Raw genomic sequence first — 18,606 nt, 5'->3', positions numbered from 1 at the left:
TGGTAAAGCAAACACTGTTGGCTTCAGGACAGAACCTGACAGGTGAGAACCATCCGGTCTGAAGGTGGAGTGAGAGAAATACAGAGATTTGTAGTTTGTTGGAATCTCTGATTTTAGTAAATAGTTTGTGCAAAAATAGATAAAGACTTACCAGTATTTTAATGTAAATATTGTTTACATAATTGGTCACATAATTTATTTGGCAAAAATACTTTTTAGCTTTTTGTGACCCAGGATTTTTTGGAAAAAGCCTTAAATAGTTTCAAAAACAAATCTGAAATTAGTTCACTGCATTTCATTGTGGATACATTCATATAACAGTATTACATTTTTACGCTATGAAATGATTCAGCAACCTGCTTCTCACTGCCAAAAATCTATAAAAATAATTGTTTTCATACTCAAATATTCAGTTTTATAACTTAATATTTGAAGTTATTAAAATATTAATAATTTAGTATTATTATTTGTGTTTGTTTTATTTGTAAACAAACACAAATAAAACAAACACAAATAAAAGCTATAATGAAATCCAGTAAATATAATGTTATTAAACTTGATTTATAATCTGATTTCTCTCTCTTCTCTTCCAGTCTTGTTCTCTTTCATTCAGTCCAACCAACAGCAGCAATAAAGGTTCATATGCAGTTCAGCTGATGATGGAGGATTTTCCCAGACAGACCATCACTCTGACTTATTCCTATTACTTTACTTATAAAACGACGTCGATAAGCTCCAGCAGTTCTATGACCAGAATCCCCATCCAGTTTGTTTTCAAAGGTTTGATTTCATGTTTCAATCATGTTGCTTCACTGCAAAGAGAAACACTGAATACATTTAGTATTCAATAATCATCTGTTGAAAGTTGATCATTGAGAATTTAACACAAAAAAAATCCCACATTATTGTAACAACTCAGATGGACAACTGTGTAAATTTACTGAATTTATCTTTAAACTGACAGCAGTTGTTAGTTTAATTCTGCTGTTTCATGACTTGATCTGCATTATTTTTCCCTGCGTTGCTCCAGTGGATCCTGCAGCTCCGTCCTGCACAGCAGGTGAATATCTGCCCAGGTTTCTGCCTCCAACTCCTGAACATGGAGCTCAGTTCTTCATAGACGTTAATGAGATGATAGAAATCAACATCAGAGCAGAGGCGACTCAGTCTGAGTGAGTAGAAAATAAATGTTGTTTCTAATCAGAGGTAAGTTTCAAAATGATCCAAGGTGAAAATCTGAAATTTGATATTTATTGTGTTAAAATAAGACAATGATGGTAAAATGATCCAAAACACATAAAACCTGGTCATTAATTATTTTTAGCTGTCAGAGCATTTTGATAATTACTTCATAAAAATATGTTTTCAGGACATTTTGCACATATAACCAACCAGACTGATGTGTTTCCTGTGTGTTAAAGGATCACTGAGCTCCTGTTCAGCGGACCGTTCAACATGACCAAGAGTTCATCTGGTTCAGGATATTTCACCCTGAGATGGACGCCGTCTTTCAGTCAAAATGATGATAAAGAAACCCATCCCATCTGTTTTACTGTCCAGGCAAAGTCAGTATCTGATCTGATCAGAAGTTTCAAATGTTCTCATATTATCTACTTGAGTAGAAGCACAAATACTTAGCTGAAAAAGACTGATTAACATAACTATTCACTTTAGTAAAAGTATAAAATTCAGGTTTTGAAATGTACTTAAGTACAAAAGTAAAAAAATAATTTTCCGCTTCAACGATACAAAATGTCTTTTGGAAAATCCCTCCAGATGCTGACAGAGTTTGCTGAAGCAGAGATTCAAAAGAGCTCCAACAGGAGAGATTCCTTTAAAAAATAAAATTTGACCAGATCCTTCGACAGAGGCGCTGCATTATTAATGAACCCTGGACCAGTGCTTCTCAACCGTTTTTGGGCCAGCCCCCCCTTATCCATTATCCAGGTCCCTCACCGCCCCATCACAGAATTTGTAGGCTACTTTGCATTGAATATTGTTTTATTATTAATATTACTACCACTGTTGTTGATGTTTTGATTTTTATGCTTGTTTCTGTATTTATCATCAAAAATAATTTCCCCAGAGAACAAAAAAGCCAAGCAAATGAAACTTATTTTTACAGGTGTCTAAGAAAGATGCAATAAATGGACATTCAACTTAAAATCAGTAGGTCTAACAGCAGCCAATCAGAGTGGAAAAAATATTCTTGTTCTGTGCCACTTTGTAGTTGTTAAATAAATGAGCAGATAAAAGATGAACAACATGCCAGTTTAAACTTTGATCGATTTGCAAACCGACTGAGCTCTGCAGCATTAAAACATGGATAGAACTGTAATTAATCAAAGCTCTTCTTCTCTTCAGTGTTTCTGTTTCTGGTGGTGTAGCTCTGTGCTGCCTTCAGGAGAATGGGACATCAGAGTATCATCCATAAAATTTCACCCACATGGCATTTAGTGTGTAAACCAGAGCTTTCAGTGGAAAAACAAAAGTTCCAGATTCTTGTAATGCCACACAAATAAGGGAATGAACGTGGATTATATCTTTATATAGACCTGTCTACTGATTCATAGATTAGTAGTTTGTTGCTCCGTTCATGTCCTGGTTCTCCTGTTTCAGAATTTGCGCGACTTGCGCATCGTCTTCTTTTTTTAAATGGGTTCATTTTAATGAGGGATACACACTGAGGGTATCGTGACGTTTATAAGAGTGATTTTCCGTTTTCCTTCCATGGAAGCATGTAGCATCCAGACGAACATTAAAACACTTTTTAATATAAGTTCCTGCTTTGACATGATCACAGCACTGCCAAAACATAAAATAAACAAAACTCGATAAAACATAAAATATTTGAAAATGAGACACCAGACAAAGTGAATCACAGCACCGTCATCAGCCTGTGTAACGCTGACCTGATGCGGTGAAGCTACTAGCAGGAGCGGAGCTGCGCCAAGAAGCTACAAACACTGAAGAGAAGAAGAAGAAGAAGAAGAAAAGCTGCCATCGATGCAGCCAAGCATGATTTAATGTTACACAATACAGTTTTAGCAAGTTGCTCAAAGTCTAAACTGGTATTGTTGTGGATTTAAGAACTAAAGTTTACCTTCGACCAAACGCCCCCCCCCAAAAAAAATCCCAGCGCCCCCCTTTTGTAAAGATTTCCGCCAGCGCCCCCTGCCGTCCTCTAAACGGTACCGCCCACGTTGAGAACCGCTAGTCTAGACCAAATGTTTTGACTTGTTTATTTGAAACTTTGGCATAACTGAACTTGGACTACAGAAATGTTCTGAGGTAAAAAAACAAAAAAAAACAAAAAAAGAAACAAAGGTGAATTTACAAAACTGATCAGCTGGAAGTCATGACTTTATCTTATTTATCTGTTCCACAGAAAATGTGGTGACATCATAACTGAAATAATGTTATAATGAATAGATAAAAATTAACAGACTGAAAAATAATGTCTATGCAGCACCAGAAAAGATTAAATGTATTTTTTTTACACATTAGACACTCAAAGTACTCAAAAAATTATACAAGGACTAAAAAAGTGAATATTATTTAATGGCCATTTCAAAATGAGTTTAATATTAACGTTTTTGCACTAAATTATCTCCACAGTGTGAACAGTTCTGTCTACCAGTCTGAGTTTCGATGTGTCATTGTGACGGTTTCAAACAGTGAGTCAATTCTTTTGATCATTGATTTTATCTTATTTTTTNTGAGATCTTTGCTGTTGTGATGGAAATCAGATTTGCAGCAACATAAAAACCTGAATGGATGATCTTGACCAGGAGTCACCAACACGGTCCCCTCAGACACCTGGAAAACTGACCAATAACCTTTGGGCTTTGGCGTGCCCTTTGACCCCCACAGACTCACACAGAGTGCTACTTGCAGGATGTTTTGACACAAAAGATCTTTTTCCCCCCACATTTTGTTAATAGTAAAGAAGGTTAGATAATAAAAAATACAATAACTATTCTTTTCGTTTTTACTTAGAGGAAAATTTAAATGTACGTACAGCCGTAAAGCTTCTGTCTGATCACATAATATCAATCTGCCATGGTAGATCATTACTGATAACTATTGTGAGTAGTCCTTAACATTAATGTGATCAGGCAGCATCTAATCATATATATGTAAATGTATTATTGTTATCAAAGTTGAGCCAAGACATTTTATGTCTGTATCAATCAAGCAGCCCTTCGTGTTCCTCTGTACCCATGAAGTAGCTTCCAGTCTCAAAGCGGTTGGTGACCCCTAACCCAGACAAACTTGAGTTTGGCTGTTAGAGCATTTTGAAGATAATATTTGTAGGGGATTTTGTACATATAACCAAACAGACTGATGTGTTTCCTGTGTGTTGAAGGATCACTGAGCTGCTGTTCAGCGGACCATTCACCATGGCCAAGAATTCATCTGGTTCAGGATATTTCACCCTGAGATGGACGCCGTCTGCCGTTGATGAAGAAGAAACTCATCCCATCTGTTTTGTTGTCCAGGCAAAGTCAGTATCTGATCTGATCAGAAGTGTGAAAAATCCTCACATTTTTGACTTAGGAAGTTCAAACACTTATGTGAAAAAACACTGACAACAATAATTCCTTTAGTTTAGTAAAAATAAGAAACTATAAGTTCTGAAATGTACTTAAGTACAAAAGGTAAATAATAATTTTCACCTTCAGTGATACAAAATGACTCGCAGAAAATCCCTTGGTTGCTGAAGAGGTACAAAAATGGACTTTCCCAAGAATTATAAAATTCAGCCTGAGATGATTGGCGCTTTATGACATGGCGCGTTATCTTGCTGGAAGTGTCCATCAGAAGATGGTACACTGTAGTCATGAAGGGATGGACATGGTCAGCCACAGTACTCAGGTAGGCTGTGGCGTTGGCATGATGCTCAATTGGTATTGGCCCAAAGTGGGCCAGGAAAATGTCCCCCACACCACTGCACCACCCCCACCAGCCATACAGGCTGGATGGATCCAGGCTTCATGTCGTTGACACCAAATTCTGATTCGACCATCCAAATGTCGCAGCAGAAATCCAGACTCATCAGAGCAGGCAATGTTTTTCCAATCTTCTACTGTCCAGTTTTGGTGAGCTTCTGCGAATTGTAGCCTCAGTTTGCTGTTCTTAGCTGACAGGAGTGGCGCCCGGTGTGGCTCATCCGCCTCAAGGTTCGATGCGTTCAGAGATGCTCTTCTGCGTACCTCGGTTGTAACGAGTGGTTATTTGAGTTACTGTTGCCGATCCATCAGCTCAAACCAGTCTGGTCATTCTCCTCTGACCACTGGCATCAACAAGGCATTTGCGCCCACAAAACTGCTGCTCACTGGATCGTTTTGCTTTTTCAGACCATTCTCTGTAAACCCTAGAGATGGTTGTGCGTGAAAATCCCAGGAGATGAGCAGTTTCTGAAATACTCAGGCCAGCCCGTCTGGCACCAACATCATAGTCAGTTAAATCACCTTTCCTCCCCGTTCTGATGCTCGCTTTGAACGGCAGCAGGTTGTCTTGGCCATGTCTACATGCCTGAATGCATTGAGTTGCTGCCATGTGATTGGCTGATTCAACATTAACGAGCAGTTGGACAGGTGTATCTAGTCGGTGAGTGCATAAGAAATCAGTATAAACATGATCACTGCCCATCTGAAGCTCAAATCATTATACTGCGCTATATGACTCAAAGTGATAGTCCCAGTTCTGGATCTGGAGTAATCATCTCTCACTGAGGATTTTAGGTATTTATGATGAATCTAAAAGTTTTGATGAATTTGAAGTTTGCAGATTAAATTGTCCAACTGACTTCTGTTGTGCACTGCATAAGTAAATGTAAAAATGAAAGCTTTTCCCTTTGCTGTATAAAGATAAACACAAGATGTACAACTGCTGTTTATTATCTGACCTGACCCTTTAAGGATATTCCAAATATTATTTGATGCTCATTTCAAAAAGAGTTTAATATGAAACTTTTGTGTTAAATTATCCCCACAGTGCCTCCAGTTCTATCTACCAGTCTGAGCTGCGATGTGTCCTTGTGACGGTTAGAAACGGTGAGTCATTCTTTCACTTTGTTCTTTTTGATTAGATCTTACCTTTTATTTCCTGAACTTCCTCTTTCTGCTGTTGATTTCTCTGCACCAGATGTGACTTCAACAACTGTTGTTGCAACGACCGTCCCTTCAACAACTACAAGTCTTCCTCCTAAAACATGTAAGTAGGATGACAAATCAATTCTTTATTTTTCATCGTTGATTTATTATTAATTTTTATGTCCTGAACTTATGTTTTTGTTATAGCTGCAGCTTTGAATGCAACAACCGTTAATGCAACAACCATTAATGCAACAACCGTCCCTTTGACAACTACTAGTCCTCTCAACACATGTAAGTAAGACAATTTATTTTTTATTTAATTGATTTATTTTTCATCTTTGATGTATTATACATTTTTATGTCCTGAACTCATCTTAGCAACAGCTTTGAATGTAACAACCGTTAATGCAACAACTGTTAATGCAACAACCGTTAATGCAACAACCATTAATGCAACAACCGTCCCTTTGACAACTACTAGTCCTCTCAACACATGTAAGTAGGACAATTTATTTTTCATTTTATTTATTTATTCCTTTTTCATCTTTGATTTATTTTTGTCACTTGTCCTGAACTCATGTTCCTGTTATAGCAACAACATTGAATGCAACAACCGTTAATGCAACAACCATTAATGCAACAACCGTTAATGCAACAACCGTTAATGCAACAACCGTTAATGCAACAACTGTTAATGCAACAACCGCCCCTTTGACAACTACTAGTCCTCTTAACACATGTAAGTAGGACAATTTATTTTTCATTTCATTTATTTCTTTCTTTTTCATCTTTGATTTATTTTTGCTACTTGTCCTGAACTCATGTTTCACTTATCTTAGCAACAACTTTGAATTCAACAACTGTTGTTGCAACGACTGTTCTGACAACTCCAAGTCCTCCTCCTAAAACATGTAAGTCAGATGGAAACAGGACTGAAAGTAACAGGAAGTAGTTCTTTCTACCATGTTGATCTCTTGTTCTTCCAGCTCGTCTTACGGTTCTGAAGCTGAAGATCTCGANCAGGCAATGTTTTTCCAATCTTCTACTGTCCAGTTTTGGTGAGCTTCTGCGAATTGTAGCCTCAGTTTGCTGTTCTTAGCTGACAGGAGTGGCGCCCGGTGTGGCTCATCCGCCTCAAGGTTCGATGCGTTCAGAGATGCTCTTCTGCGTACCTCGGTTGTAACGAGTGGTTATTTGAGTTACTGTTGCCGATCCATCAGCTCAAACCAGTCTGGTCATTCTCCTCTGACCACTGGCATCAACAAGGCATTTGCGCCCACAAAACTGCTGCTCACTGGATCGTTTTGCTTTTTCAGACCATTCTCTGTAAACCCTAGAGATGGTTGTGCGTGAAAATCCCAGGAGATGAGCAGTTTCTGAAATACTCAGGCCAGCCCGTCTGGCACCAACATCATAGTCAGTTAAATCACCTTTCCTCCCCGTTCTGATGCTCGCTTTGAACGGCAGCAGGTTGTCTTGGCCATGTCTACATGCCTGAATGCATTGAGTTGCTGCCATGTGATTGGCTGATTCAACATTAACGAGCAGTTGGACAGGTGTATCTAGTCGGTGAGTGCATAAGAAATCAGTATAAACATGATCACTGCCCATCTGAAGCTCAAATCATTATACTGCGCTATATGACTCAAAGTGATAGTCCCAGTTCTGGATCTGGAGTAATCATCTCTCACTGAGGATTTTAGGTATTTATGATGAATCTAAAAGTTTTGATGAATTTGAAGTTTGCAGATTAAATTGTCCAACTGACTTCTGTTGTGCACTGCATAAGTAAATGTAAAAATGAAAGCTTTTCCCTTTGCTGTATAAAGATAAACACAAGATGTACAACTGCTGTTTATTATCTGACCTGACCCTTTAAGGATATTCCAAATATTATTTGATGCTCATTTCAAAAAGAGTTTAATATGAAACTTTTGTGTTAAATTATCCCCACAGTGCCTCCAGTTCTATCTACCAGTCTGAGCTGCGATGTGTCCTTGTGACGGTTAGAAACGGTGAGTCAATCTTTCACTTTGTTCTTTTTGATTAGATCTTACCTTTTATTTCCTGAACTTCCTCTTTCTGCTGTTGATTTCTCTGCACCAGATGTGACTTCAACAACTGTTGTTGCAACGACCGTCCCTTCAACAACTACAAGTCTTCCTCCTAAAACATGTAAGTAGGATGACAAATCAATTCTTTATATTTCATCGTTGATTTATTATTAATTTTTATGTCCTGAACTTATGTTTTTGTTATAGCTGCAGCTTTGAATGCAACAACCGTTAATGCAACAACCATTAATGCAACAACCGTCCCTTTGACAACTACTAGTCCTCTCAACACATGTAAGTAAGACAATTTATTTTTTATTTAATTGATTTATTTTTCATCTTTGATGTATTATACATTTTTATGTCCTGAACTCATCTTAGCAACAGCTTTGAATGTAACAACCGTTAATGCAACAACTGTTAATGCAACAACCGTTAATGCAACAACCATTAATGCAACAACCGTCCCTTTGACAACTACTAGTCCTCTCAACACATGTAAGTAGGACAATTTATTTTTCATTTTATTTATTTATTCCTTTTTCATCTTTGATTTATTTTTGTCACTTGTCCTGAACTCATGTTCCTGTTATAGCAACAACATTGAATGCAACAACCGTTAATGCAACAACCATTAATGCAACAACCGTTAATGCAACAACCGTTAATGCAACAACCGTTAATGCAACAACTGTTAATGCAACAACCGCCCCTTTGACAACTACTAGTCCTCTTAACACATGTAAGTAGGACAATTTATTTTTCATTTCATTTATTTCTTTCTTTTTCATCTTTGATTTATTTTTGCTACTTGTCCTGAACTCATGTTTCACTTATCTTAGCAACAACTTTGAATTCAACAACTGTTGTTGCAACGACTGTTCTGACAACTCCAAGTCCTCCTCCTAAAACATGTAAGTCAGATGGAAACAGGACTGAAAGTAACAGGAAGTAGTTCTTTCTACCATGTTGATCTCTTGTTCTTCCAGCTCGTCTTACGGTTCTGAAGCTGAAGATCTCGACTACGCTGTCACTGAAGGACAACAAGGATGAAATGGAGGAAGCGGTCAGTGATGTCCTGGACTTTGAGTTCAGCCCAAACTAATTTACCCCAAATGTTAAATCATAACCTGAGGTTTTGCTACAGTGTTAAATTCTGCTGCTGTTCTTAATGTTAATCAGATTCTTTTCAGTATATTTTATAATTCACCACTGACTGTGTCTCACATTCATCTCATGTTTTCTTCTGCAGATTAAAGATGTACTGATCAGACGAGGGCTGCCTGCAGACATAAAGGTCCGCCTGCTGAGCGACGGTTCAGTGCAGGTTAAAAAGTAGCTGCCCCCTAGTGGCTAAACATGAGAATGAATGTGATCCGTGCACTAAAATATGACTGGGTTTATCAACTTTAATTTTTGTACATTTAAATGAATCTCTATCACTTTAAGTAATTGAATAAACCCAAAGCAATATATTTGCATTAATATTGTTTTAATGCTAAATCAGAGAAGCTGAAGAATTTATAGATGTGATTTTGACAATGAACTTGAAATGATGCAAAATGTGTAACTGCACTGATGTTGTATTGGAGGTAGAATGCAGGGAATAAGGAGAACTAAAAGGAAAGGCGTCTGACTGGAACATGAGATGCAGGGCCCAGTAAAAGATGAACCACGCTGAACAGGAACCAGATGGACGAACCACTCAGGGTGTTAATGAAAGATATCTGTTGAGTTCTCAGTGTCAGCCTAAGGGACAGAAAGGTTAGGTTAAGATCACTGATTATGCTTTATTTGATTAAATCTGCTACTGAATTAAGCTGTACTGACACTTGCAAACCAACTTTAACTAATAAATATTTAGCATAAAGAAAACTATGAGGTTGTGGACATTCAATCTTTGATGGTCGTAAAGTAGCAATGGAGCAAGTAGCTGGATCAGGTTTTAACTCTCCTCTGTAAGGAGACGCAGATCGCACTGCGCTGCTACAGCTGCAGTCTGGAACTGTTAACCCTTGCTGCTCCATTTTGCTGGAGGTTTTTAAAAACCAACTAAACACATTTTTATTTTCCCAGCCTTTTACCTCTTGATTTTACTGTGTTTCTTATGTTTTGTATGGTTTTAATGTTGATTTGTATTGTACAGCGCTTTGTGGTTTTATGTCTGTGAAAAGCACTTTATAAATAAACTTTACTTACTTTACTAATAGCCTTTTTCATTTTAGCTGCCTGATGAGTCTTTCTACCAGTTTTCAATCTGAGATGTTTGATGCTGTTTTGCCTATGGAAACTATTTTAAAATATTAACTGGGGCCTTCGCCCGCTGGTTGCAGCATTTACTGCACCACTTATATGAACTAAGTGCAATTTAGTGATATTGTGAGTCCACTGTTTTGTTCAGGTTGTTTTCTTTAGTTATTTCAGGGACTGAGGCTCCTGTGGTGGTTTGTTTTGTGTGTTTATTTCATTGGAGCACCTTTTTCCTTGTTTGCTATCGTGTCCAGAGTGATCGATCCCCTTTCCTTCACTAAACGTTGCTCTTTTCTCTCCTTACCTCCTCCACTGGTCAGCCTCTCTGCTGAGATTTAAATATTCTACTTCAACCAACAATTTTGTTGAACCACGTTCACTGTGTCTTAACCATTCTCTTTTAGGATGTTGCCAATTGGAAAGTGGTTTTAAATACTGAACTTCAACACATTGTGTAGAGCTTTTTGAAGCCTGTCTCTTTCTTCCAGCAGATACTAACTGTGTCCTTGTTACAACTCAGTTTTCCAGGTGGCGTTGCTGGTTTATTTCACTCTTGGTAACTTTAACATCCCTTATTTGAGTTCATGACCTTAAAGAAAACCCAGGCTGCCACATTACCATGCAAGATGTAGCTCAGTGTGAGCTAAAGACTAGCAGTATGCTAATTGGTTATTTGCAAAGCAAACAATGGGAGCTACCACAATGCTCAACATTTGCGTCAATAATTTAAATAAACACAAAGTTGGTGTGTACAAATTTAGTTCACATCACATAATTAACCCTCAAAGCACATTTTAACTTAGATACTGTTACATGCAGAAAATGATGAGGTTTTAGTGCTTTAGTCTCCTTTCTTAGTTAATTCTGATCTTCATCAATAATCACTTGATCTAAATATCTGCAGCAAAACTCTACAGAGAAACTAACAGAAGAGCTCTCGTATTTTAATGTTTTCATGTCTTTGCACTGGTTCATTTTTTAAAAATCCTGATTAACCTTCAACTTTTAATCATGTTTTAATATTTACATTTTAAAGGACTTGATGGATTTTGTTTTTATTTTCCGTGAAAAGCATCTTATACATTTACTTATTTACTTACCAGTAGTTGCTGGGAAAACATACTGATAAACCGGTGAAAATGAAAGATGAATCTTTCTGTATTTAATATTCTTGTATACTATTAGTGGACCTGATGATGGACGACCTTCCTAGAAAGAACATCATCCTCACTGACGGTTCTGGTTCTACACATTTATGCAACACCAGAAAAAAACATGAGCAAAATCCCTGTTCAGTTTGTTTTCAAAGGTCTGATTAAATGTTTCAGTTGGCTTATTTTAACTCACATTACTGTAATTTTTTTTTTATTTGGTGTTCCTTATTTAACTGTCAATATTAAACTAAAATTAAATATTATTGAAGGACCTTTGACTTTTAAATGTCTGAATACAGAAATGTAACAAAACAAAAATCTGCCTCTTGTCAGAACAGCTGAGAGATGCAACTGTGTAAGTTTACTAAATGTATCTTTTGAAAAAGCTGCAGAGTTGTTTGTGCAATAAATAAACCATATTTCATAAACCTATTTCTCTAAATTTGTTCCTTCCTGCTTTGTTCCAGTGGATCCTGCAGCTTCGTCCTGTACAGACGGTGAAAATCTGCCCAGTGTGAAATAATTCAATCTGTAATTTGACCTCCAGTGTTGCGATAAAATAACACATCAAGTCCAACCTATAAAAACAATATAAACCCCTGCATGGATAATCTAGGCAGAATTTGACAGTCAAATTGGAATAAACCCAACAAGTGTGAGCTAAAGGCCACCAGTATGCTAATTAGCTATTTGCAAAGCAAACAATTGGAGCTACCACAATGCTCGACGTTTGCATTAATAATTTAAATAAACACAAAGTTAGTTCACATCACATAGTTAATCCTCAATTCTCATTTTAACTTACGGTTACATGCAGACATTGACATGCAAACAGGGAAGAAATTAGGTTTCAGTGCTTTTATCCTCTTTCTAAGGTAATTCTGACCATCAATAAAAATTATCTCTGTCACTTAATCCAAATCTCTGCAGAAAAACTCTAAAGAGAAACAAACAGAAGAGCTCTCATACTTTCCTGATTTCATTTCTCGGAACTGGTTCGTTTTAAATTCCCGACTGACTTTACAGGAGAGTGAGCTATAATGCCAAAAATTACAAACAGGAAATTATAAAATTAACCAAGACTTACAATTCGAAGGTAAATACACTAAATGTCAAACGTTTTCCTTCCTATATAAAATTAAAAGGAGAAAACTAAATAAATAGCAGCTCAGTCCTACAAACTCTTTTAAATATTTATAAAGCATCACGTTGTCGTCTCTGGTCTTCAGGCGTTTGCATAACCAAAGCATCTTACGACAGCAGAGCCACAAAGGTTACCTGATGATACCATCTTTGTTTGGCAGAACTGAAACATTCATCATGTTGCTCTTTCTGCTGCTGCTGCTGATAGTCAGCTGGGCAGAAGCTGGTTATTATGGTGTTGTTTCTACCCACACCACTAAAAATGTTCAAGGAAGCAGTTCTACAGTAAGTCCAGATGTTCTGTAGTTTCTTTCATGTCCTTTTTTAAGTGTATTTAACACTTCTTCACTTTAAATTTGCAGGTTGTGCGTCGCATTAAGTTGAGCTTCAGCTCATGTGCAGAGCTTGAGTCATGGTGGTGTTGCACTAACAAGATTGATGAAAGCAGCGGTGAATGGTGTCTGAAAGACTACACCTGGAAGATCACAACTTGGAATTTTGACCGTTATTGGAGCGGGTAACTGAATCTCAACAAAAATATCTAACATTTTTCCAGTTGTTCCCATAAAGTCACTAAATCTAAAATTCCTACTGAATTAAATCTCCTGTCAGTTTTTTTGTCTGCTGCTCTGTAAAGTTTTCTGTTTCAGAAACTCTGAGTAACATCAGAAATTTTCCCATTATCTTCCGTTTAAGGTGGGAACGTAAATCCTGGATAATTAACAGAAACGATGTTACAACAGCGCAATTTCAGATAACATATGAGATGAAAAAACGATCCGACATCAACAGACCGAACTCATCACCACAGACCAACATCATCCCTTTTATGAGGTAATTCAGTTTTTACATCATGTTAATAACTATTCAGAAACAGATGGTGTCTTTAGTTGAACATGAAGCATAGTTTGATTCTGTTAGTATTTTTAAATTATTTCTTGTAAAATACGGTGGCCGACTGCACCTGTCGGCCACCGTACATGCAAACAAACAAAAAAAAAAGACACGCGCACAAATGAAATGCAGCAAACATAAAAATAGATGCAAACAAAACGCAAATAAATTGCAGCAAACAAAAAGAGACTCAAACAGAAAGAATACAACCACAAATGAAATGCAGCAAACAAAAAAGAGATGCAAACAAATGAAATGCAGCAATACTTTAGTGAATCAAAAAATTTAACAGCTATTACCTGGCTTAATATCTGTGTTTCACCTCCACTCATAGGTGAAAACTATCGGGAGTTTTTAAAACGATTTGCCAGGAGACATGGGTTCTCTCTCGGTGTACCGAATCTGGAGCTCCAGGCCAGCTGACAGCTGGCAAGGGGAGCTGGCTGTTAATGCAGTGGGAGCAGAAATCTCCGAAAACGTCGGAGCAATATTGGAATTAGGTGATTTATTGATGAACCAAGCAGATATTTGAGATCTATACATCTACATTCTCGCCTAAAAACATTGTAAAAAATCATTTTGTGTAATTTTAAGTGTAATACAGCAAAAATAATTTTGCCTCCATTTTCTGCTTTTCTGAACACCCGTTTTAAACATAGACATAATATAAGGATAGACGCCTCATGGACCGGCCATAGGGCGGCCATCTTGGAGCGGTACACCGCTCCACTCAGCCTTATGTGTTTAGCAGCACAATGACGTATCAGCGGATTTAATCGATCATAACACCCTTTTTTGTTTCTGTAAACCATATTCAAACATCTATCAAAGCTACATTTATAAACAATTGTATTTTTTAAGTATGTTTTTAATACATAGTTCATCATATTTAAATATGCTTAGTGGCTATAATAATAGAATAGGAATGGAATATTCTGATATCGATGTATGAAGAGCATATTACAAAGCACACACCCGTTCATAATTTATTTAATAAATTATTTAGTAATATCAATACATATTTATATAACTATACAAACACTAATAAATAAAGATTAATAATGGCACAAATAAATAATGATTAATACTGAATTATATATATATGTTTCAGCCGACGAGTTCAAAATCCGATGTGAGATTCATCCGTGCTGCAGTGAATCCGTCTCTCTTTATAGATATCTCCCTCTTCTTCCTCACATCGTGTCTTTGGGAAACTTTCAAAACAAAAACGGAAGATTTAGGATGTATCTTACTTTTGACAGAGTGAAAGAATATAAATAATAGTTTTTACCACCTGTGTAAACTTTGCCGGTGAATGTTATAACACATAATATAAGTTTTATAACATGTGTTATATCGTTTCATTTCTAATATAGGCCCTTGTGTCAGATAATCTAAGTCAATGTTAGAGAATAATTATTTTTTTTAGATTTACTGAATCTCAGTTAGCCTTCATAGCGGGGCTGAACCCGTATTACACCAAGCACTGTAGCTAAAATTAGCTGGTATCTCGCCGGTGGACATAAATACAGTAAAGTAATATTCTAATCACAATATATACACAATAATATGTCCATCTTACTTGTGAAATGTTGTCTGTGGAGCCCTCACATCAATAATCCATCAACCAGAACAACAATATCTCTCAGTGCTGAGGCATCTTCTGCTGTTTTGATTGAGCAAAGTAGGAGGGTATACTGCTCCAAGATGGCCGCCGTATTTGCTGCGCTGGAGCGACCAATGCGGGGTCTACTCTTATATTATGTCTATGGTTTTAAAGGATACAAACCCTAAATTTAAACACAGCTGTTTTTTGTTAAACTCCCCCTAGTGTTCTGGAGCACTTCCGTTTTCAGCACTTTTTGTTTGCATCTCTTTTTTGTTTGCTGCATTTTATTTGCGTCTATTTTTATGTTTTCTGCATTCAATTTTTGCGCGTGTCTTTTTTTGTTTGTTTGCATGTTTTCTCTGTTGCTGCGCATTTGCACCTGTCGGCCGCCGTAGTAAAGCCCAACCATGAAGCTTTAATAATTAGAAAATGTTTACAAATAATATCCAAATGTTGTGAATTGATTTTATATTTAAAAGAGACCAAATAGATTCATGGAGCAAAATAAACTAAAGCATAATGGAATAAAAACACTGAAATACAAATCAGTCAAGATACTGAAGATTCCTGATGTAAATTAAATAATTTGAGCAGATTGTTTGTTCTTTGTGACGTTTGTTTCTGTTTCTCTCAGAGTTCCTTCAAACTGTCAGAGGAATATCAGCTTGTTGACCTTTGACCCTGATGAAGACCATGTTCAATGCAGATATGGATCCAATCCCGATAACTATGAGTGCAGCATCTGCACAGCACCGTCTGTCCTCAGTCTGTCATCAGTGAGTAATAAATGTTGGTTACAGCAATGCAACAGAAAATGTTTACAGTTAATAAAACTAAATTGACTGATTATTTAATTAACTATAAATGACTAATGATGAAGAATTACTCTGTTTCTTCATGTTTTAAATAAAAACACACTTTACACTTTTTATTTAACAGCTTTTTAAATAAAAACAAATATTGTTGGTATGAACAAAAGCAACATGAATCCATAGCAGAGAACATTAAATATAACATAGTTAATCTTTCTCTCTCTCTTCTCTTCCAGTCTTGTTCTCTATCATTCAGTCCAACTAACAGCAGCAATGAAGGTTCATATGCAGTTCAGCTGATAATGGAGGATTTTCCCAGACAGACCATCACTATGACTCGATACGATGGTGTAACATATTCATGGAGCACCAGCAGCTTCATGAGCCAAATCTCTGTCCAGTTTGTTTTCAAAGGTTTGATTTAATGTTTCAATAAGCTTATTTTACTGCTAAAGAGCAACACTGATGTCAGTAAATGTATATTTAATAACTGTCTGTTTAAAGATGATCAATAACTCGATTATTAAAATACATCAAACTTTTAATTTCCAGATGTAGAAATGTAAGACGAGGCTGCACAGTGGCGCAGTTGGTAGAGCTGTTGTCTTGCAGCAAGAAGGTTCTAGGTTCGATTCCCGGCCCTTGTCTTTCTGCATGGAGTTTGCATGTTCTCCCTGTGCGTGGTGGGTTTTCTCTGGATACTCCAGTTTCCTCCCACAGTCCAAAAAACATGACTGTCAATTGCCCCTAGTTGTGTGTGTGCATGGTTGTTTGTCTTCTGTGTTGCCCTGTGACAGACTGGCAACCTATCCAGGGTGACCCCACCTCTCGCCTGGAATGTTAGCTGGAGAGGCACCAGCACCTCCCGACCCCACTGAGGGACAAGGGTGTACAGAAGATGGATGGATGGAAATGGAAAAGAAGAAGAGGACCTGTTATTAAGACAGATTATATGACCAAAGTGTAAATTTACTGAGCCCACTTGTCTGTCTCATTAGTTCATCTGCATTATTTTTCCCTGCGTTGCTCCAGTGGATCCTGCAGCTCCGTCCTGCACAGCAGGTGAATATCTGCCCAGGTTTCTGCCTCCAACTCCTGAACATGGAGCTCAGTTCTTCATAGACGTTAATGAGATGATAGAAATCAACATCACAGCAGAGGCAAATGAGTCTGAGTGAGTAGAAAATAAATATCGTTTCTAATCAGAGGTAAGTTTTCATGGTGAAAATCATATTTTAAAGATAATTTTTAAGTCTGGTTTGAGGGCATTTTGCACATATAACCAACCAGACTGATGTGTTTCCTGTGTGTTAAAGGATCACTGAGCTCCTGTTCAGCGGACCGTTCAACATGGTCAAGAGTTCATCTGGTTCAGGATATTTCACCCTGAGATGGACGCCGTCTTTCAGTCAATATGATGATGATGAAACCCATCCCATCTGTTTTGTTGTCCAGGCAAAGTCAGTATCTGATCTGACCAGAAGCGATAAAAATCGTCATATTCTCTACTTATACTACAAATACTAGTGACTGATAAAAGTAAAGTACCAAGTAAAATTAAGTATAAGTACTAAGTACAGGTTTTGAAATGTACAAGTACAAAAGTAATAAATAATTTTCACCTTCATTGATGCAAAGTAATTTTTGATATGGCTAAATAACTAAAAATACATTAGATTTAAAGTGCTTTTAATGCTATTAAATAAACCGTTCACTAATGGTTCATATAAAACAGAACTGCACTGTTTTATTCTGAATTCCTGGTTATTGTAGCTTTGCAGTGTCATAAGGAGTGGTTGGTGGTGAGGAGAGACGCTAGTAAACCCAGGATGTAGATGAAATAACGAGTTTAATGATGAATATGCTCAAACAATCCAAACCAGGCGGCACGGCAGAGAATTTAGCACACAGCTAAATACCAGTAGTACTGACAACAAGACTGAAAAGTGAGCGAAGCTAACCAGGACTTTACAGTTCCACTGAAGAGCAGAGAACGTGCGTGCAACAACGTTAGACATACATTAGACAAGGACCCAATGAGGAACACAGACAGCAGGTGGGACTAAATACACTGGGAGGGAAATCACAGGAACGACACACAGCTGGGATCAATCAACGGGAAAGACGCAGAAACAGACTCACAGGACAGAAACTGGTCACAGAAAACCCTACAAATTAATACACTGAACATGGATCACAACACACAGACCCTTTGTTTACTCCTGTTCTGAGGTTTTACAGCAACTCAATCTGCTTCAGCAATATTTTTAAATGTAAATTTGACATTTCAAGTCCCGCCTCCCTCCAGATCACAGAGGGCTCCAATCTGCCTTGTTCGTCCATTTTTGTAATTTGACAGCAACAACACATCATCTACCGGCAGGGAAACTTTTTTCTTCAAAGTTTATTAAAAATGTCAACAATCATCCAGCATCCATACATGTTGGAGTCAGAGTCTGATCCAGAGAACAGCCTGCAGAACCACACATTCAAATGCATCTCAATGTTATTACTGTATTTAAACAGTCTCCATTCATACCAACTACCTACAAAATGGAGCGTAGTTTAACTACAGTGTCCATACAAATC

General features: G+C 37.3%; 1 protein-coding gene across 1 annotated transcript; it reads left to right on the top strand.

Annotated features, from left to right (window-relative positions):
• Positions 1-702: 702 nt before the first annotated feature.
• On the top strand, positions 703-17,195 carry LOC103149149 (uncharacterized). The gene is made up of 19 exons (XM_016679703.1): positions 703-780; positions 1,031-1,172; positions 4,370-4,507; positions 6,001-6,059; positions 6,151-6,219; positions 6,306-6,392; positions 6,480-6,596; positions 6,694-6,840; positions 6,941-7,012; positions 7,088-7,124; positions 8,058-8,116; positions 9,145-9,221; positions 9,408-9,490; positions 12,789-12,987; positions 13,065-13,219; positions 13,399-13,536; positions 15,840-15,981; positions 16,254-16,431; positions 17,050-17,195. Exons 1-19 carry the CDS (start codon positions 747-749, stop codon positions 17,193-17,195), a joined length of 2,079 nt encoding a protein of 692 aa, XP_016535189.1. The 5' UTR covers positions 703-746.
• The last annotated feature ends 1,411 nt before the right edge of the window (positions 17,196-18,606 follow it).

Source organism: Poecilia formosa, unplaced genomic scaffold (assembly GCF_000485575.1).
Source record: "Poecilia formosa unplaced genomic scaffold, Poecilia_formosa-5.1.2 Scaffold218, whole genome shotgun sequence".
Classification (NCBI taxonomy): Eukaryota; Metazoa; Chordata; class Actinopteri; order Cyprinodontiformes; family Poeciliidae; genus Poecilia; species Poecilia formosa.
The sequence above is the reverse complement of the archived record's forward strand: the minus strand, read 5'-3'. Positions and strand labels throughout refer to the sequence as shown.